Here is a 22,220-nt window from a genome sequence, read left to right as displayed (position 1 = left end):
GAACCATGGGGAACAAAAGTAACCACCCTCCAGAAGGAAGGACAGCGTCAGCAGCAATTCAGAGATGATTTGAGGAACTACAGTCGAATGATACACAAATAAGATACATTTTTGTTAATAGTTGAGATACTTAAATGTATTTTTAGGATTTAACTCCTGAGTTTAGTATCACTTTAACTTATTGTTATACTAAGGTGACTTAAGGGCCTGAGTTGTATTTAGTTAGTACTCAGCTACTACTGTTTCTTTGAGCAAATGTTGACTTATCGTACTTATAACTTTGTCAACATTTGTTCAAGTAGACGTTTGTACTTATCAAAGAGGGAAAAGGTGCATTTACCCAGACCAGAAGATAAAGGTTATCTAGTAATAAAACAATGTAATCTAGTTGTGAAAATTAAAAATAAAATAACTCACAATCCCATTCTTTTATGTCTTTATTAAATACACTTTTGAAATATTAACAGATTATGCTGAAAAGCATGCAAACCCTTGTGTTTCGTAAACAGCAGTAACAATTTTAGTATGAAAATAAGCAAGGATTTCAGATTGTATGATAATAGACCTATAACTTTAACTGGCACTAATTATGTGCAATCCATTCATATATAACAAGGATTTCTATTGGTAATTCCTATATCATAAAAAGTCAATAAATGCATGATAATACAATCAAGGCTTCCATAGGTATAGAAATATATTATGGAAAAAAAATCCTTCCCTGCAAAATGCTTTTAAAATGTTCTATCGATATACACTATATTACCAAAAGTATTGGGACGCCTGCCTTTACACGCACATGAACCTTAATGGCATCCAAGCCTTCGTCCATTGGGTTCAATATTAAGTAGGCCCACTCTTTGCCACTACAAATGCTTCAATTCTTCTGGGAAGGCTGTCCACAAGGTTTAGGAGTGTGTCTATGTGAATTTTTGACCATTCTTCCAGAACTGCATTTGTGAGGTCAGGTAGTGATGTTTCACGAGAAGGCCTGGTTCTGCTCTAATTCATCCCAAAAGTGTTCTATCACTTTGAGGTCAGGACTCTGAGCAGGCCAGTCAAGTTCCTCCACCCCAAACTCGCTCATCCATGTCGTTATGGACCTTGCTTTGTGCACTGGTGCGGAGTCATGTTGAAACAGGAAGGGGCCATCCCCAAACTATTCCCACAAAGTTGGGAGCATGAAATTGTCCAAAATGTCTTGGTATGCTGATGCCTTAAGAGTTCCCTTCACTGGAACGAAGGGGCCAAGCCCAGGCCCTGAAAAACAACCCCACACCATAATCCCCCCTTCACCAAACTTTACACTTGGCACAATGGAGTCAGGCAAGTACCGTTCTCCTGGCACCCCCCAAACCCAGACAATTCCATCGGATTGCCAGACAGAGAAGCGTGATTCGTCACTCCAGAGAACACCTCTCTACTTCTCTAGAGTCCAGTGGCAGTGTGCTTTACACCACTGCATCCAACGCTTTGTATTGCACTTGGTGATGTAAGGCTTGGATGCAGCTGCTCGGCCATGGAAAACCATTCCATGAAGCTCTACACACTGTTGCTGTGCCAATCTGAAGGCCACACGAAGTTTGGAGGTCTGCAGTTATTGACCCTGCAGACAGTTGGCGACTTCTGTGCACTGTGCACTTCAGAATGCGCTGACCCCACTCTGTCATTTTACATGGCCTACCACTTCGTGGCTGAGTGGCTGTTGTTCCCAGTTGCTTGCACTTTGTTATAATACCACTAACAGTTGACCGCGGAATATTTAGTAGCAAGGAATTTCACGGAACACCTGAATGTAATGATTTGAAGGGGTGTCCCAATACTTTTGGTAATATAAAGGGAAATTATTCACAAAAGGGTGAAAAGTTTGGAGAAGCAGGAGAAGTGAACAATCTAGGACAACACCGCTGAACTGGAAAGTGAGCTGAATTGGATAATTTTTCCAAATCAGCTATTTTGGCCTAGATTGTTCACGTCTCCTGCCTTCTCCAAACTCTTCACCCTTTTGTGAATAACCCTGACAGTGTATATGTATATGGTGTAGTAATATTTCACAATCATTTTAAATTAATAATGGCAAATTGAATAGTCAGCTATCTAAAGATAACTCATTTTATAGACCAGGACATAAACAAAGTGTTCTTATGGCGATTCCACTGAAAGTTTCTCCAACAATCAACATATGCAGTCCCTTAGAACAGGAAAAACATTTAAAATAATTATGTATTTTTTGTTAATCTAGAAAGTGTAAACTCATGTTGTTAGACCGGTTAAGGGAACCTAATAGGTATCTGGAGTGATTATTAGACTAATTACCCCTCAGAATCCTTCCAATATTAACGGTCCAGTACATACTTTGTTCATCAGTACCAAGCCCTGATGAAGGGGCACCCCTTGAACTCCTGAAATGCATTAGCTTTTTATAATATGAGTCTGAATAAAGCAAAAATGTAATCTGGACTTCATAAGTTATACTTTTGGTGCTTTCCTCCTTGCACACTAGCAGTGTTATTCACAAAAGAGTGAAGAGTTTGGTGAAGGCAGAAGAAGTGAACAATCAAGGCCAAAATAGCTGATTTGGAAATAAATCTCCAATTCAGCTCACTTTCTGGTTCATCTATGTTGTCCTAGATTGTTCACTTCTCCTGCCTTCTCCAAGCTCTTCACGCCTGTAAATCTCTATTAAAGGGACAGGTAGAACTGTATGAACTTTAGAGTTCTGGAGCTCCCAGACCAGACCCCCTGTGAGATTTCCTATTTCAGTGACTTCTATTTTAGTCTGATAAGACCATAAGTAGGTCTCTCACTTCTTGAAAGTCTAGAACAGAGTTTTTTGTTATTACCTTTATGTGTGTTCCGTAATCTGTACTAACATCGTAGATTTGACCGTTTTGGTGCCCTCTGTCCCTGACATCTCTTCTTGTGACCCATTTACAGAACTATATGTAGAAACTAGAAATCTTGCAACAAATACTGTCAACTATTAACCGCATTTTGATTTGTTGTTTTGAAAACATTTAAACATGTTATTTTTTAAAATGATGTTTATATTTTATAGGTCTCTGTACTTTAACCTGTTAGGACTATGGGCAATCTTGGCCTGTGCAGTGCTTTCAGGCCTCATTTTATACTCCGTGTATAAAGATTGTGATCCATGGACTTCAAAGCGTGTGTCTGCTCCTGATCAGGTATTTAACAAAAAAATCCCTGCTACCCCACTGCAAGGGTTAAGAAAAAATTTCCCCAGAGATGCCTCCGCTATACTCGCAAGGGTTTAAGTGCTTGTTTTTATTTAGGGTCTAAAATAAAAAGAAATACTCACCTGAACCTCGGTCCCAACTGGCTCTTAGACCCGTCCCTTCAGCCTCTCTCTCTTCCATCGCCAGGAGGGTGAGAGTGGCTGCAGGGACTCATCTTGCAGCCACGTGGGTCTGAGGTTGGCGGGGTATTTCTTTTTATTTTAGACCTTAGATGAAAATGAGCACTTAAAAAGGAACTTTACCTATATCTTCAAAATGACAACATACAGTATACTATATATCTATAGAAATATATATATCTATATACTTCTAGATACTAGATAATTGCAGACTTTTTATTTTTGTATACCTTTTTTTTTTTCCTCCCCATTCTTCTCACAGTGGCTATTTTGTTTACTAAGGGCAGATTATTATATCTCCCTTTACTTCCTGGAACTCTGGCACATGTGATTAGGACATGTGACCATGCACATCATCTCAGGGAAGGGAAATTCCTTTCTCTGAGATCTCATGAGATAACAGATAAGATTTCTCAGCAATGCTATTTGATGTTACCTTCCAGGATGCAACGCTTGGGCACATTACATCATTTGTGCCCAAGAGGACCAGAAAGTAGAAAAAAAGAAATTGTAATAAAAATAAAAATATGTTTGTTTAACTAATAAATATAAGATGATTTCATATCAGCATGCAGAGCTGAAGTCTGATGTGATTTTTAGTGAAAGGGGTAAAGGTCCACTTTAACCCTTCCAGTGCGGGGTTAGCCCCACTGCAAAGGTTACGTTTTCTACTGCCCAGAGTACTTCTTATGATTGGAGTTGTTCTTATGTGTCTTATGATTGGGGTTTTGCCCATGTGATCACATTTGATAATTTTCCTCACCTGCAGGTTTAAAAAAAATGGGTGTTGCTCAGTGATTGGCATCCATTTAGCATTATACATCCAAAACAAATGTTGCTGCTATTTTCTGGGAAGAATGTATGTGTGACTCACACAGGTAATATTCCCAGTTTGCTATACTATTTCCTTGTAAATTAAGAGCATCAGATAAAGCCAATATAACTTTATGCTGCTGATATGACTACGATATCTTATAATATGAAATGATTTTTTTTTTAAATTGGCATGGAAGATGTCTAGTCTTCTTTGTATTATTGTATACCAATTAAAACAATAAAGGCTCATTCACACTAGCCTGTGCGCTTAAACTGAACATCTAGCAGGTGGGCTAGTGTGTTGTGACAGCTCCAGCAGTGTGCTGCAGTTATTTTTGACAATTCATTTTAAGCTTATTTGGAAATTCTCCTTTCATATTGTGAGTGCTGCCTATCTGTTGGCCATTTCTTTCAACACCTTCCTGGTTTTCTGGCATTTAACTGGCAATTTAGATAAATTTATAAGTACTACATATTGACTACGTATTGTATATTAAATTGCTGGTTGCCAGCAGTGATGATATTACATTTGGGTCATTTCCTGCACTGACTGTGCTTCCTGAAATTTCTGTTCAGCACCATGTAGTTCAGATGGCAGATTCTGTAAAATTTCTGGCAGCACACAGGGCATATTTACGGGCCACAGTAAATACATGTCACAACATTAAAGAAAATCAGTCCTGTGAAATTCTTCAAAGAGTAAGTTTACAAACAATGGAAATGGATACATGATTTTGCATTTTTATTATATGTACTACTTTAACTTGTCTTTGTTGTTTCAGATCATGCCATACTTAGTGCTACAAATTCTCCAGAACTACCCAGGAGTGCCTGGCCTGTTTATAGCATGTGCTTATAGTGGCACTTTAAGGTGAGTAGTCAATATTCTCAAATATTATTTCTAAAAGAGACATGTTTACTTGGCTATACTTGTTTATGAGGCCTGTGCACCCAAATGTGACACTACTGTATAGGTGAAATCTGGTTACCCTCTCTGCCATAGTTCCAGATTCTGTTACTGGCCTCCTTGGTGTCTTGCTTGCATCCACCAACTTGGTATGCTCCCTCTCTTACATTCTCCACAATATAACTTTACTAAAAATTTTGTAGGAAGAGCTTAGAAAATAACAAAGATGAGAGACTGGTAGGTGGGTTCGCATTCCAACATTTACCATGAAGGTAAACTTATTTTGATGGAATGGCCTGATCATACTATTTCAGAAGAAAGGACAATAATTATGTGCACAGTGCAGTATTCCATAATAGTTAATCAGATCTGATTACAGCCTGATTAGTTTAATTCTATGTCTGTGTGCATAGAAGGCAACAGTGTACATGTCTTAAAGCAGGGCTCAAAATTTCCTCTCGCCCCCTCGAAATTTGCAAGTGAAAATTGCATGGGGGCGAGTGGAAATGAAGCCATTGAGTCAGGCACTCAACTCCTGTAGGGACTCCTGGACCTCCTCGGGATGGCTTCTCTCCTCCTCACCGTTGAACAGGCTGTGATTTACATCACAGTCTGTTCATTCAAGATTTCCTCAATGGGGAGAAGCACTCAGTACAGAGGCTCCTCCCCATTCAGAAACTATTGATAGTAAATATTTTACTATCAGTGTCTGAATGAATGGGAAGCCTCTGTACTGAGTGCTTCCTATTCACTGAGTGCAGAGGCTGCTGAAAAAGAAATTGAGGATTTGGTGTCCTCAATTTCTTTTCTATTTTAAACATTATACCACAATGCAGAATAATAGTATATGAATTTGGTACATACTCTGTGCTGCCCTTCGGCTTTCAGGGTGCTGGCCTGGTAGGTCCGCCCCTACACACAACTGCATACTACAGAAGTACTGCAGACCAAGAACTGTAGAGCTGACGTCTAGGCACATTGCTTAATACAGACACAGATGTAATATACAGTTTATAAGGGAGCTGTTTTACATGGTCGCAGATTTGTACTTTTGTCCATCCAATCCTGAGAGCTATACAGCTGTGTCTAGCAGGGCTGATGACTAGGTTGTTCTTTGCTGCAGGCAAGTACAACTTGCAGGTCTTGTCCATCCCCCAGCTTGTGACTGAACAGTGAAAGCAGAAGCAGTAGCATGGTGAGGTTATCTCTCTGATGCTCTTTTCTGCTATCAGTGTGTTCCTTTTTAGTGCATGAGAATTTCAGCACAGATAGATGGCCCCTTGTGCTGCCCCTTCCTCTTTGCCTGAGGTCTGCTGTACAGGGACTGCAAGAGGCTAATACAAGTCAAATTCAGGTACTTACACTGCTTGCATTTAGAAAAAATACACTTGATAATGCATTATGGAATTAATTTTTTTATGTGCCCATAGTTTAGTTTATTTTAGTCAAGGGAATAATGTGGTACCTGCAATATATTATGATTACAATAAAATACCCATATTATTTAAACAGGTTTAAAATAAATACATTTTATTATGTGAAGTACCGTATTTTTCGCTCCATAAGACGCACTTTTTCCCCCCAAAAGGAGGGGGAAAATGTGCCTGCGTCGTATGGAGCGAATCCTGACGCCCGAGACATGCAGTTTCGGGCGCTGGGCGAGTAGTAGGAGCCACTGCTCGTTTAATACGAGTGATCTAATGAGATCACTCGTATTAAAGCCGAGCAGCGGCGACGATGGAGATCACCATAGAGCAGACGAAGAACGGACTTTCTTCGTCTGCTCTGTGTGATCACTGAGACCGTGGCGCTGTAATCACAGCGCCACCTGTCTCAGCGGTCACTAACTGCAGCTTCTGTCACAGCTTCTGTCATAGAAGCTGTGTCAGAAGCTACAGTCTGTCGACTGCTCCATAAGGAGCGCCGGACCTCCCTGCGTCCTATGGTCCGGTGCGTCTTATGGACCGCAAAATACTGTAACTCTTGGGTGTAAATTAGTTTTACATTCAATGACAGTTTTAATGATGGAATACTTTTAAACAAATGAAAAAAAACTTGATTTATACTATTATTTTCTGTACTGTAGTTATTACATTTAAAAGCTATATTTTAAGCATTTCGGTTTGGTATATTGCTATTCTTCATATGCAACTACAACCATTTTTTACAAAATTGCCATTGTTGCATAAAAGTGTATACTCTTACATGCTATATTGAGTGTAGTGCAATATGTTCTTACATAAAGGGGTTTTAAGAAAATATAGAATTATTTAGGAATTTTTGGAACAAGCATAAGGCCCCGTTCCCACCAGGGCAGTTCAGCCGTGGAGGTTTGGCCATGCGGATCCGTCGACATCAATGATTCCATACATTGCTGTGGGGACCGTTCATGCAACTGCGCGGCTCAGCGCAATCCAAACCACCCCCACCCGAACTGCTCCCTGCACTATTTTTGTCACGCTGATCAGTGTAGTTTCCATACAGCTTTCAATGGAACCGCGCTGAAACGCAATAAAAAACTACCAAAACCTCCCTTTTGACATGAGCGCGGTAACCGCAATGATCCGCAAATGCCCTGGTGTGAATGGGCTCTTATACTGCTTGAATAACATGGCATAAACCAGTTGTGTACAGTAATTCATACCGTAGCAGCCAGAAAGAGATCAGCTTGGCAGTTCAATGAAAGCTGATTTCTGACTAGTTATTACAGACCTGTAAATAATCTCTAAAAGGATCCCGCGCCCCTATGTCACCTTCTGCAACACCCAGAAGTAAAATGTTACTCGATGGGAGTTATCCACTAAGCTGCCAAAGGCAGCCAAGTGAATAACCGAGCCGAAGTGAAGTGAGCCGAACACCGTTCGGCTATTCACTTCAGCCAACTGGCTTTGGCTCCCTTTGGTTGAGCCGAACATGTTCAGCATGTTCAGCTGAGCTGAAGTAAAGGACACGTTGGACTTAGCTGATCCAACACCGGGATCAGCTGAGCCAAAGCTCCGGCAGTTCACTCGCTGCTCTCCGCCCCTTTTCTCGTAAAATGCAATGTACGTAGGGTGGTGCCATGAGGGGACAGAGATACGGATGCGCTTGTGAAGTGTAAAGCTCAGCGGGAACAGGGATTGTGGATGCTGCAGAGTGAACCGGAGGGGTTTCCCTTGCACATTTTCTTTAAAAGGAACGGCGCATGAGACCTAGATTTGGGTCTAATATCAAAGTGAGAGGCGAGGAGTGTGTATTAAACGGTGGAAGTGACACGTCCGGCAGTATCTCTGAGAAAACTACCGTGGAGGTCCTTTCCTTCATCCTAGCACCTAGGTCTCTGAACTCCTGTTTAAGGACACTCCAATTTCCTCCTATTTTGTCATTGGTGCCGATGTGCGCACGGGTGGAAGAGACTGGTTTTTGAACACAGCAGTGTTTTTTTTTAATAGAATCTAAAGCAAGTGTTTCAATAACTTAAACTACATTGGCTTAAGTGGACTATACACAATGGACACTATAATATAGGGTATTTGTTCACAACTACACAGATTAGTGGTAATTTGTGGGTGGAAACAGAAGTATAAGCACATCTAGAGTGATTCATTGGATTTTTTGAGGATGTAATTTTGTACAACTGATTATTTTAATCACCTTATTTGCTTAGCAATCATTTTCACTATTGATTTCACTTTTGTAACAATTTTTTGAAGATTTTTTAGGGTGGTAAGTGCGACACCATTTATATATATTTATGACAGACCCGTAAGTGTGACTGTGATATGACGTACACCCATGTGCAGTGGAATAGTGCTGCAAGTCATTGCTCTTTGCACTATGTAAACCAGGAAATGTCTAACTCACTGAATAACTATGAACAAAGTCTTCTCTGTGTCTGTTTTTTTGTTCTCAGCACAGGTGCTATTAATTATTTGCCTGGGAGGAAATTCACAATTTCACTTGTGAATACAGTAGTCATGACATAAATTCTCAGGTGATTGCTTCACAAAAGTAGAGTTCATTGCTTTTGTAATGGCAGATGAGACAGGTACTATCGTTTTGTTAACAGATAAAAACAAAGAAAAGAAGACAAAAGAGGCCCATAGTGTAGTAAATTCAATTCAACTTTAATATAATTAATGCCAAATGCACTTACAAAACACGGCCGCCCTGGAAGCAGTAAAGCCAAAACAGCATGCACCGGAGAAAATCGTCCCTTTCAGCATCTGCCTCTTGCTATAGCCATGGACAGGAGAGGTAAGCCATAGCCCCAAGCAGAGAAGATGCTAAAGTGGTTTGAGAACGGGAGATTGGAACATGTCAGCAGGCTCTGCCCCTCTGGGTTATATACCTCCCAACTTTCTGAAATGAGAAATTACACCTTCCAGCACAATACATTTAGGCAATGGATACATCCCTGCCACGTCCCCAGTTTTGTTGTTTTTCACCATTGCTTTTCCTTTATTATTCCTTTTCAAAATAGCAAACAAGATAACTACGAGATAAGTAAAGGTTTTAGTGCAAAATAACACTTTTTAGCAGTTAGCTAGAAGCTTTTCATAAATATCTGTACACCAGACCAAGAAGGGGGACAACTGAAGAGAAAAGGGAAGCTATGATTTGGTTCCCAGAGGGACAGTTGGGAGGTATGGGGTTATATGAGCTGATTGCCAAAAATATAATGGATTAGCACACAAACCCTTGGTTTACAAATTAAAACTTGGCCTGATTTCATTAAAATGTACACTGTGGTGAGGTGTATCTATATTTATAAATATCCATGCAGTTGATCTGGCGACAGGTAAGTCGCCAGGATCGCTTCTGTTGTAAAGCCGACAGACTACTAAGTCACTCTTATTTTGTAGAATTCCGTAGGATAAAATATAAGTGATATTGGGGAACAGATCTTCAGCCAGAAGGTGAGGGTGTGCTGTAAACCTTTTCATCTGCCTTATCTTAGTATAATTTAAAATGCACTGTAACACACTTTTAATGCACTGCAACATATGGAAAGTACATATAGCATGGCTATTCTGACTCCGATTGTTGTAATAGTGATTTCTCCCTTGCTGAGACCTCTATGCCTGGCCTGTATAAGGAGATATAAACACTGCTGATAATCCTTATCAGATAGCTGAACTCACCGAATACATCCACAAAATGCTCAAAATGCTTTATTGCCTGCAGCAGGTTACAGCAGACAACAGGATACAGCATATAAATGAACAGATGGTAATTGAAGGACAAGGATGATAATGTTTCCAAGCTAGCATGTACTTGTAGTCCTGCTATAGGTAGCCATGACACTAAACGACTATTGGAGAAGAAGGGCGGTACATTACACACAAGGGGAGGGAATGCAGAAAAACATGGTGCAATAACCAAAATGCCCACAAGAGGCAGTATAATGACCAGCTATACAACTGCCATAACACATGGCTTAAGGAAAATGAATTCCCAACTCACAGTAATATAAATATTAACAGTGGCTATGCATTGTGTCATATTTTTACAACTGTGTAACAGGAAAATGACACAAGCACAGTTTTAAATGTAGAATAAATGTGGCCACTTGGGAAATACTGACTTATATAAAGGCTTATGTGTATGCATGTATAATATCTGTGACTGTTTTCATTTCTCCACGCCATGGTTTACCCAATAGTATACCCAGTAGATGTTAGGCAAATTTAACAGGACTTGTTCTGTAATGTTGAAGACCTTTACTCAAATGAGGAAGCAAGACGAGGAAACCCCTTGGTTGAGTGGAGAGACATCTTCCACATACCAGAACAAGTCCCGTTGAATGTGACTAACCACTATTACCTAAGGGATTACATAAATTAACATCTGAGATAACTGATTTATACTATGTTTCTTTCATTAGCACAGTCTCATCCAGCATCAATGCCCTGGCAGCTGTTACAATGGAGGACCTCATAAAACCATACACAAACCTATCTGAGAAAAAGCTGGCATGGCTCTCAAAAGGAATGAGTGAGTCTTAAAACAAACTTCTTTACATATTTCTTTGCAGCATAGAACTGGAATAAAATGTTGAAATCTTTGCAGAAGCATGGCCTCAGCTGACAGTTAGTATTCGTTACATCTGTAAATGTGCACATAGTCAGAGTGCTCTCTTGTCAGCTGGTAGATGGGTTCAGGAAATAGAAAGCACTCCTGGCAGTCTTTGGTTTAAGTACCTTTACAGTCAGTGACCTGGAACCAACATGCAGAAAATTAGAATATAGGGAAGCCAGAACTCCTGATTAAGGATGGGCCGAGTGTTCGATTCGAACATGAGTTCGAATCAAACATCGGCAGTTCGAGCGCTCGCCGAGTGCCGAACTTTATGGGATGTTCGCGGTCTGTTCGACCGCGTACATTCCATAATACAAAATGCCCACTGAAGCTCTGATTTGTTAAAGTCTTGCACCTGACCACAGGTCAGGTGCAAGACTTTGCCCAATCAGGGCTCAGCGGAGGAGGGGCCTGAAGAAGAAAGTTCTCTATCAGGTCCCCCTATGCTGATTGACAGCATTTTTATAAATTGTGAAATTATCACACAGTGATGAAACCTGTGTTACACAAAGCCTGTGCTAATGATACTTCAGAAAAAACTCTTGGTCTAATGGTCTACACCAGGGCTCAGAATTTCAGGGCCTGAGCTACTAGCCAGGCCTTAAGAGTTACTCCGCATGTTGCCCCACCTAACCCCTACCCTGCCCCGGCCGTAAGTCCGACAGCTCAGCAGTGTGACGCAAAGTACAGAGATCAGTAACAACACAGAGTGCAGAGGTCAGTGGTGTAATGCCGAGTACAGAGGTCAGTAATGTAACGCACAATACAGAGGTCAGTAATGTAACGCACAGCGCAGAGGTCAGTAATATAACGCACAGTACAGAGCTCAGTAATGTAACGCATAGTACAGAGGTCAGTAATGTAACGGGCAGTACAGAGGTCAGTAATGTAACGCACAGTAAAGAGGACAGTAATTTAACGCACAGTACAGAGGTCAGTATTGTAACGCACAGTGCAGTACAAAGGTCAGTAATGTGACGCACAGTGCAGAGGTCAGTAAGGTAATGCACAGTTGAGAGGTCAGTAATGTAACGCACAGTACAGAGGTCACTAAAGTAACGCACAGTGCAGAGGTCAGCAGTACAGAGGTCAGTAACGCACAGTACAGGTCACTAATGTAACGCACAGTGCAGAGGTCAGCAGTACAGAGGTCAGTAATGTAACGCACAGTACAGGTCACTAATGTAACGCAGAGGTCAGCAGTACAGAGGTCAGTAATGTAATGCACAGTACAGGTCACTAATGTAACGCAGAGTGCAGAGGTCAGCAGTACAGAGGTCAGTAATGTAACGCACAGAGGTCAGCAGAGTAAGGCAGAAAGAACAGGGACTTACAGTGCACATAGCTGATCTGATTTAGGTGCCTTCTTCCTCTCCTGCCCTTTTCCTCTTCCTCTCCTTTTCCTGGTGGTGGTGCTGGTAGGGGGGGGGGGATAAAGAGATGTATCCTGTATGTTCACAGCTGAAGCCTCCCTTCAGGTCCCATGCTGCAAAAACTGCGAGCCGGCCAATAGCAGCTGCAGTCTTCCTCCCAGCTTATGGCTTATATAAATATATATATATATATATATATATAGAACCAAATCCTCTCCTTCGTTTTTTTGATCCGACAATCAATTGGGGTATATTCTTTCAATTTTAGCTTCTCTTTCCAAAACTAATACTATTACTAATACTATTTCTCCATATTCCACCTTCTCTTATACTCAGTGAGAGAGAGAAAAAAAACACTTTGTGCAACACAGGTGTTGTGGGTGACACATTGTTTCATTACTTTGTGATAATTTCACATTTTATAACATTTTTCTCACATTTTAGGAATATATTTTGAATTGGATTTATATTGTCCTGTACAGTATCCAAATGAAATAGGATTGCAGCATTGAGCTGATGTTGAGCCTACAGCTCTGATTATTTGTATGTAAGGTCTTTCTGTGTTTTTTTAACATATGTGCAGTTTAGGATTATAAGCTTTATTAATAAAGTGGATAATTTGAGAGAACATACTAATTTGTATCCACCAGGCCCTGATGTGAGAAATATGGTTGGTCTATCTAGACCGCTCTTAGCATTTCACACTATGCAGCCCTGGCAATTGGCCACCCGAAAGCATTCAATATTATTTACCAAGGACTCAGATGGAGTAACTGAGTGGTTGGGTTGGGTAAGTAACAATGGGAGGGAGGTTGTTTGTACTTTGCATTGAATGGACTGCCACTGATGAGCTCATTTTCAAAATACTAACTGACTGTCTTTCTGTTCAGTAGTTTCTGAGTCACTGACCTGTATCAAGTACACAGATATAAGTCAGATTTCCTGATCTGCATACTTGTCCAGATTCAGTGCCTCAGAAAGTATTGTAGGCATTGGATCAGCTGACAGCAAGGCAACTAGAATTGTCAGAAAGAGAATGGCAGCCCATATTCTCTCATAACAGCTTTCCTTTAATGACATATGCCGATGCCTGAACCACTATATATATGTGGTCATTGTTCACTAAAAAATTGATCTAGAAATATTTTTATAAAGCAAGACAAGGAGAAAAATAGCAACATATGGTTAGCCAGGTATCTTGTCTATAACAGCATTTCTAAACTTTTTTTTTTAGTCATGGCACCCTTTAAAAGTATGCAAAATCCTGAGGCACCCCAGTCTAAAATGTCAAAGATTTTAAGGGGAAGCCCATGCAAAAACACATAAAAAAGTGGGCTTCCCCTTTACATCAAAGTGCTAGCTTTAAATCAAGATTTCCCCACTTAACATCAGAGTCACCCTTTGCATCAGTAGCACTCTTTATGTCAATAGCCTCACTTTCACATCAGAAGCCCCGCTTTCATAACAGAGTCCCCCTTTTCACATCAGATTTCCCATTTTACATCAAGAGTTACCTTCACCTCATTCTTTATTCCCCCTTCACATCACAGTCCCACTACCACACAATTTTAAGGCATCCCCGAGGAGGCAAACCAGTGTGGCACAGCATCATGGTTGAGAAAGGCTGGTCTATAAGACAGTTTTGGAAGCATATGTACACTTCCTCTGCACACTGTGGCAGTGGCGTCACAAAGGGGGTGCGGCCCGCACCATGGTGACACCATTGGAGGGGGTGACACCAAAATGACTTACAGTCATTTTGGTGTCACCCCCCTCTGAAAAGTCGGGTTCTCGGTCATGGACCGAACGCCCGACGGTATCAGGAGAAAAGAGGGGACCCGGCGGCATACGTTATCCCGCCGGGTGACTGTCCCCTCCTCTCTGTCGGCGTCCATCACCAAGATGGCCGCCGGCAGGTATCAGGAGACTGCCGCGCGATGATGTCATCGTGCACGCGCACGGTGAAGTCTCGGCGGGGTGACACTCGGTTACCGCTCCGGGGGTCACCCCGCCTCGGGACGCCCCTGCACTGTGGGGTTGGTTTATTAAAGGAAAACATGCTGTTTTCCTTGCAAGGGAATTTGCACTTTGCAGGGGAAGTTTCCCTTAGCTTAGTATACTTAAGCTGACCATACACCTATAGATTATCTGCAGATTTTCTATCGTCAGATAGAAAAAGTGCAACAGATTCCTCCATCTACGCTAAACTGTGTGGATGGCGGAATCTCCCGCTGGGCCAAGCTTCAGTATCTTTCTAATCGGCCCCGCTGTATCTCAAAAAACCTGAACAATCTGATTGGATGCAAGCATCTCAGGTATTTTTAGAGCCAGCGGGGGCCGACTAGCAAGATACTAAAGCTTGGACCAGTGGGTGATTTCTCCATCCACACAGTTGAGCATAGATGGAGGAATCTGTTGCACTTTTCCCATCTGACCCTAGAAAATCTGAGGTGTATGGCCAGCTTTAGAATACCCAATCATGGCCATGAAAAAAAACAAAAAACAGTATTGTTGCTTACACATGATTGGATGATGGAAGTCAGCAGAGCTTCACCTCATTCACTAAGCTAAGGGAAGATTTCCTTGCGAAGTATAAATTCCTTTGCAAAGTGAACAGCCTTTTTGCCTTTAGTAAATCAACCCCTGTGTTTCTTTAAATAACAGTACAAGGATTACAAACACTTCTAAATAACTAGACCTACATCTTATTTTTCTGCACATCTGTTAAATTCATAATCATTTATTTGTATTTAAAAAGAAAAGGAGCAATGAAGAAAGTGCACATTCCAGTTTATCGGGTAATCGGTCTGCAAACATGTTTCTTGTTGTGACTGATCCCAACTAATGAAAAGGGAAATTGAATTAATTGCCTTGCACTGCCTTATTAAACAATCCTGGTATAATATTTTCTACATACCCATAAGGCAATTGTTCTTGTTTATGAACTCAGTCAGTCAATTCATTTCAGAATTCAAATTTGTAATTGATTGACATGACACACAGCAAAATTACTATTGATGGCCTGTGTTTTCTGACACTGGGGCACATACACTGATTACACAATTTATCAGAAGCATTATAATAATACTGGATAAAGTTTCCCTTTGCTCTTTAAAACAGCGTTAAAGCAGAACTCCGGGCAGACGAAATGTTAACCCTTGCAGTGAGGCTACCCCCGCACTGCACGGGTTAAGTGCTAATTTTAATCTAGGGTCACAAATAACAAAGACCAGTCCCTGCAGCCCCTCTTCTTCCCCTTTGCTTTGGCGGTCCAAGAACCCGTGAGGAAGTGACAGAGCGAAGGAGAAAAGAGGCAGAAGGGACCTGTCCAGCAGCTAGGAGGGACCAAGGTTCAGGTGAGTATATCTTTGTTATTTGTTACCCTAGACATAAATGAGCACTTCACCTTAAGTAAAAATTTATTTGGCCTAGATTGCCTCTTTAACTCTCAGTGACATGGATTCTATATTCCATGGACAATACGTCTATGTTGACAAGATTGCATCATGCAATTTCTGCAGTTTGTCAGCTACACATTCATGTGAAGCTCCTGCTCTCCTCTCAAAGATGTTCTATTGGATTTAGGTCCAGTGACTAGGAAGACCACTAACAAAAACTGAACTTATACGCTGTTCACTTTGCAAGGGAATTTTGCACTTTGCAAACCCAATCATGTGCAAGCAAAAATACTGTTTTTTTCTACATTTTCCTTGCACATGATTGGGTATATATTGGGCAAATTGAAAGTTCACCACATTCACCAAGCTAAGGGACGATTCCCCTACAAAGTGCAAATTCCCTTGCAAGGTAAACAGGCTTTAGTACATCAACCTCATTGTATTGTTCATTAAACCTGTTTGAGGTAACATTTGCTTCTTCTTTGCAACTATCCAGTTTTGGTCAGCATGTGACCGCTGCAGCCTCAGATTTCTGTTTTTGACTGACTGGTGGAAAACCTGATCTGGTCTGCTGCTGTTGTAACCCCTCTGCCTCAAAGTTTAATGTGTGGTGCATTCTGAAATGCTTTTCTGCTCATCATGTTTTTTTAAAATGGTTATCAGTTATGTAGCCTTTCTATCAGCACAAACCAGTCTGGCCATTCTCCTCTAACTTCTTTCATGAGCAAGGCATTTCCATTTGCTGAACTGCTACTCTCTGGCTATTTTTTGGGCCATTCTGAGTAAACTTAGAAAATTCCCAGGAGATCAACAAAAATACTAAAACAAGATTGTCTGGCACCAGCATTCATGCCATGGTCAAAATCACTGAGATTACATTGAGATTAAGTGATGTTGTACTGAATCATTCTCCGCCTCCTTATGTCTAAGAGCACTAACAAAGAAATCTCAATGTCTTCTTATCTAATATAGCCAATAATGGTGTTTTTAATTAATTTGACCTAATATGGAACATGGACACAGTAAAATTCCAGGAACTCTGATCACTGGAATCCTTAAGAGAAAGAAGAGCAACTAAACCCATCAGCATCCAACCATAATAGACCCATGACTACCATTCTTCCAGAGAAGTATTGTGCTGTTTTGTCACATAGAAATGTATTTCATTGCTACTATTTTCTGATGACTCATTGCTGAGAAATCAGATGAATGTAATTCTCCAGGTGGATTGAAGTCAACTGGAGAATTGTCTGGCTTTCATTAACAAGCCCCACTGCTTCTACTGTACATCTGAGTAAGAAGAATTATAAATATGAATGTAACTTTGTAACGTATAAATAGAATGTGCTTCTGGGAAATCTAATATTCTTTCTACAATCTTGCTTTGACAAAGATACTTGTATGGAAAAAAAAACCTTGAGTTTACAAATCAGTGTTGATTATCTCTTTTCCACTGTTTTCTACAGGCGCATTTTATGGATTACTGTGTATAGCAATGTCAGTAGTTGCTTCATTTATGGGAAGTGTGATTCAGGTAAAATTATTGACATTAATAATAATTATTACAAAAATATGACGTATTTACATATGATTTACATTACAGTGTGACCATTCTACAGATACCAATATGATGTGCCTTTTATTTTATAACTTTCTTTTACTGACAGTAGCTGACACCTTAATGGCACAGGATATAGGGGTCTATTCACAAAGCTGCCGAGGGCAGCCGAGTGAATGACCGATCAGAAGTGAAGTGAGCCGAACACTGTTCGGCTATTCACTTCAGGCTGGTACGGCTGATTTCAGCCGTACATCGGCTGAAATCAGCCGTACATCGGCTTGCTTCGTGTGGCTTCGGATCAGCCGAACATGCTCAGCATGTTCGGCTGACCCGAAGTGCAGAAGGAGTTCAACTCAGCTGAGCCGAACCTCCGGCAGGCTTCACACTGCTGTTCGGGCTATTCTGAAAGATCCCGAACAGCAGTGAGAGAATAGCAGAATGCCGCCGAGTGGCATTTGGCTCGGCTGTTCTGCTCGGTCCCTCAGAGGCACCGAGCAGAACAGAAAAAGAGTGAAAAAAGTAGAAAAAAGTTAATAGAAAACGATTGTGCGGAGCTAGCAGTGACAGCTAGCTCCGCCCAATAGTTTCCTATTGTCCGGCGGCTCTGTGCACGGCTCAGCCGAGCCGAGGCATATGCGATCGGCTCGACTGAGCCGCTCGGCTGTGATCGGGAGCTGTACGGGCTATTGTGAATAGCCCGTACAGCACCCCCTCGGTTCTCCTGAACCGAAGGGGTCCTGGGGCCGAAGCTAGCCGAAGGATCGGCCGAAGCTACGGCCAGATCCTTCGGCAGCTTTGTGAATAGACCCCATAGTAGTGGTAATGAGAATATCATATACTGCATAGAATGATAAAAACAATTCTGGTCATATGTGACCTATTTTTTAATCCTATTTGGTGTAAGGTGGTATATTTAGCCTTACAAATGTAGATCATTGCAGGGGTGTACCTGCACACATTTCAGTGAACACTCGTTGACATGCATGCAGCTAGGATGACTATTTCCGCTGCTGCTGGTTTCCAATATTCTGCCTTTATTTTTTTGACACATGCAGTGTTTTCATACAAATTATTAGCAAGTCAGGCAAGGCTCACATACATGCAATACTTTGAATTGGATGTATGTCAAATGCTTTTATTTGTGGATTTTCATCTTTTGCCTACAGGTAGTTTTAATGACTTTAAAAGGTTTGATCATACAGGTGAAATGTGATGTACAGTTCAGCTCCCTTTTGCAATGTCCAGAATATGTGGGGAATAATAGAACTGGTTAAACTGTATGATGACCACGTAGGCAAGTGGATGAGGTAGCCAAATGAGCAGATATCTATTCCTTCTCATTTAAAACTGCTGGCTGAACACTAAAAACACATATGCATTCAACATAATAATTATGATAGCCTTTGCCCTACATAATTCAGTCGGTCTAAGGGAAAGCCACAGGTTTATTCAATTGGTACAGTTGCACTGACAATTAATCACCAACAAACTAAAACCTGACAAGTCACTGATAGACTGTGAGCTCATTTGAGCCATAACCGAACTAACTAAACTGCACTTACCATGAGTGCCAAAGAGGCATTTGACTTTACCAGACCAAAACATAAACAGTACCATCAACCCAAGAGCTAGCAAGGTAAAACTGCCAATAAAGCTGTGACTACCTCTGAACTCAGGGAGTGAAGGCTGGAATCTTTTCAGGTGATATTATAAGTAGCACACCAAGCCCACCATTACAAATGACTACAAAATCATGCCACAATTAAACCAGATTAAAATGCATAGAAGACTGTACGGCCCTTTAAAATGAGATGCTCCCAGCAGCCAAGGTTCCCTTTCACTATAGCTCAAGGGGCTATCGTGGACCAGCTGTACCCATATATGGGCCCATCCAAGGACAGCATTGGTCTAAAACTGTTAAGCTTATCCAATAACTGGCTGGTGCATGTACACCTTTATTTGTAAAAGCAGAGAAAAAAATTTGCAGTTGTCGATTGTCTTTTACAGGAACAGTTTTAGTGGCGACTGCAGTTACAGTGTGCGTAAAATCTATTCTTCACTGTGTTTGCCATCATGTCTCACTGAATACAGTTTTCTTAAGCAAATAGTTTTTTGTAAATAAAAAAAAAAATGCAAAGCTCCTTATCTGAAGATCATGCCAGTAACAGCACATCCTTTTGCAGGCTGGCAATACTAAGCCACTGGCTCACAATCAGCAGCATCATTGTCAGCCTGCTTTGGGACTTCCTTCAGTTGCCCATTGGGCTGTCTATCTTATAGATCTCATAGGTAGGTCAGTAGTCAAATGAAGAAGTGCAAATGGCAGGCTGACAAGACTGCTGCTAATTGTGGCTTAGCAATTTGTCAGCTTGCAACAGCAAGTGCTGTTACGGGTAGTATCTACAGGTAAAAAAAACTTTGAGCTTGGGTTTACATACACCTGAAAATACTGTGAGGTTATTTGTCACATTAAACAGAATCATGAAGATGAGATCACAGGAAGTCTAAACCTTACTGAAAAAAAATGATTTAATTTTTGGTAATTTTTTAATTTAGAATGAAAACTTGAAAATCACATCCATTACCATTCATGTGAAGAAAAAATAGCTTTTGACTAGTGTCATAAGTCTGAATTTTTATCTACATTTTCACTTTTAGGCAGCTTTATCTATATTTGCCATGATTGGAGGTCCTCTTCTTGGACTTTTTTCTCTTGGAATGTTCTTCCCTTACTGCAATCCCTTGGTGAGTACGATCTCTAATTTTTTACACTAGATCTCTAGGAGCTTACGTACACATACTGTATGTTCTTGTCAGAAGTGCATAAGGGGGTTTAGAAGGAGGGTAGAAACACCCCTGAAGGAACTTGGAACTAAAAAGCATCTCAAACAGGTCTCAAATGCCAGCTGAATACACCCTTCATGCTGCACTTGTTTCTCTACCCAAGCCCCTGAAGAGTGCAATTCACAGCCAATTCTTGCAAAACTAGGCTTTAGACTAGAGTCTTTGAGGTTCTTGCACAGGGACAATACTAAGGGGGTTATTCACTCAGCTGCCGAATAACCGACCCAAATTGAAGGGAGCTGAACGCCGTTCGGCTATTCACTTCAGCCGAGTACAGCTGGCTTTGGTTCCTTTGGTTCAGCTGAACAGCCACAGCATGTTCGGCTGAGCCAAAGTGAAGAACACATTTGCGAGCACTTGGCAGTTCATTCCATGCTGTTCGCCACAGCATGTTCGGCTGAGCCAAAGTGAAGAACACATTTGCGAGCACTTGGCAGTTCATTCCCAGCTGTTCGCCCCTATTACTAACTGCTGTTGGCCCCTATTGTCATAGGTGCCAACAGCAGTTAGTAAATAGCCTAATGCTGCCCTGTTATAGTGGACAGACTACATTAACCACCATGGATTTGTGGGACTATAATACAAAATAATAGGATACAGAAGGAGTAGTTTGTGTCACTTTTGATATTATATAAATGATTATAAAAAATATACAAAACATGTAGATAAAAAGCAAATGTATAACTATTTTAAAATAAAAATGTAAACATTTTTCAATATGTTAAGGCAATATGTTTATGCAGAACAAATACAATAATCGTATTTATATATTGTTCCACAGGGTGCAGTGGTGGGCTTGGTTTCTGGGTTTTCTGTAGCTCTGTGGGTTGGAATCGGAGCCCATATCTATCCTCCACTTCCTGAGAACAGTAGACCACTTCCACTTTCAACCGAAGGATGCGATTTTATCATGGAAGATGCCAACTGGACTTCAACTACAACATCAACAATGACTATATTGTCTACATTATTACAACCCGATGACAATGCAAGGTCAGTAAACTTTGTACATTTATGCATCTTTCTTCATCCTTTTAAATACAACACACATGTATACAACATTCCATATACTGGCCAAAATCTAAGTTAAAAATTTTTTTGGTATGGCTTTCTGTGTAAGAAAATATGGAAGCAATACATCTTTAGTTGATACACAAATTCATCAATTATAAAACTGTATAATTCCTCCTTAGAAGCAGTTATGACATTTGCCACTTAAATCACCTTCTACTTATTAGCTAACAACTCTTCTTTTAGTTTACATGCAAAGATATATTAGGAGCCCTGCTGTCAAGACTTCAAAGTGCCTGACCTGCTGACATCAGTGCAGAGAATGGTCTTAATAGACACTACTGGCACACCCAGACTTCCAATGGCCAATGATTTTCCTATTACAATTTCTGACAGGGCTAATTAGGATTACATTTTCTTTATTTCCTATAATTACCTGTCCAATATTGTTGTGCATCATTGCCAGCAGCCCTGATGAAGGGTGATCTGTGAGTCCCCGAAACATATTGGCTTTTTACCTCTACATTGTATCTACTACCCATACTGGACTGAATGAATCAGCGTTGCACTCTCATTTTTCCAATACTTTCCAAAGTTTCTGGGGACTTCTTGGGATACTCTTGTCAATAAAGATCTGCCTTCAAGATTGAAGAATTGTACAACTTATCCACATCCACTTAAGAGCTTCAGCTCCCCTACAATATACATTTTTGCATTGCACTTTCTAAAGCACAGATGGTACCCAAAATACAATGAGGGACATTTTTTACAACTTGAGTAGAGAGAATCTGGAGCAGTTGACCATGGCAACCAATCAACTTCTCTCTTCAGTTTGTTCGATCAAAGTGACATTAAAGTCACAATCCCCCCC

General features: G+C 40.8%; 1 protein-coding gene across 2 annotated transcripts in view; it reads left to right on the top strand.

Annotated features, from left to right (window-relative positions):
* Window positions 1–22,220, top strand: part of LOC108787159 (sodium-coupled monocarboxylate transporter 1-like) — a 52,289-nt gene that overhangs the window by 15,902 nt on the left and 14,167 nt on the right. For both annotated transcript variants that reach the window (XM_018556634.1, XM_018556633.1), the window contains exons 7-12: window positions 3,059–3,188; window positions 4,978–5,066; window positions 10,969–11,078; window positions 17,400–17,467; window positions 20,153–20,239; window positions 21,120–21,331. In XM_018556634.1, coding sequence (XP_018412136.1) covers window positions 3,059–3,188; window positions 4,978–5,066; window positions 10,969–11,078; window positions 17,400–17,467; window positions 20,153–20,239; window positions 21,120–21,331 — 696 coding nt within the window. The remainder of the gene's footprint in view (window positions 1–3,058; window positions 3,189–4,977; window positions 5,067–10,968; window positions 11,079–17,399; window positions 17,468–20,152; window positions 20,240–21,119; window positions 21,332–22,220) is intronic.

This window comes from Nanorana parkeri, unplaced genomic scaffold, assembly GCF_000935625.1.
Source record: "Nanorana parkeri isolate BGI_ZX_2015 unplaced genomic scaffold, ASM93562v1 scaffold244, whole genome shotgun sequence".
Lineage (NCBI taxonomy): Eukaryota > Metazoa > Chordata > Amphibia > Anura > Dicroglossidae > Nanorana > Nanorana parkeri.
Note: the sequence above shows the minus strand (reverse complement) of the source record. Positions and strands in the feature narration are given on the sequence as shown.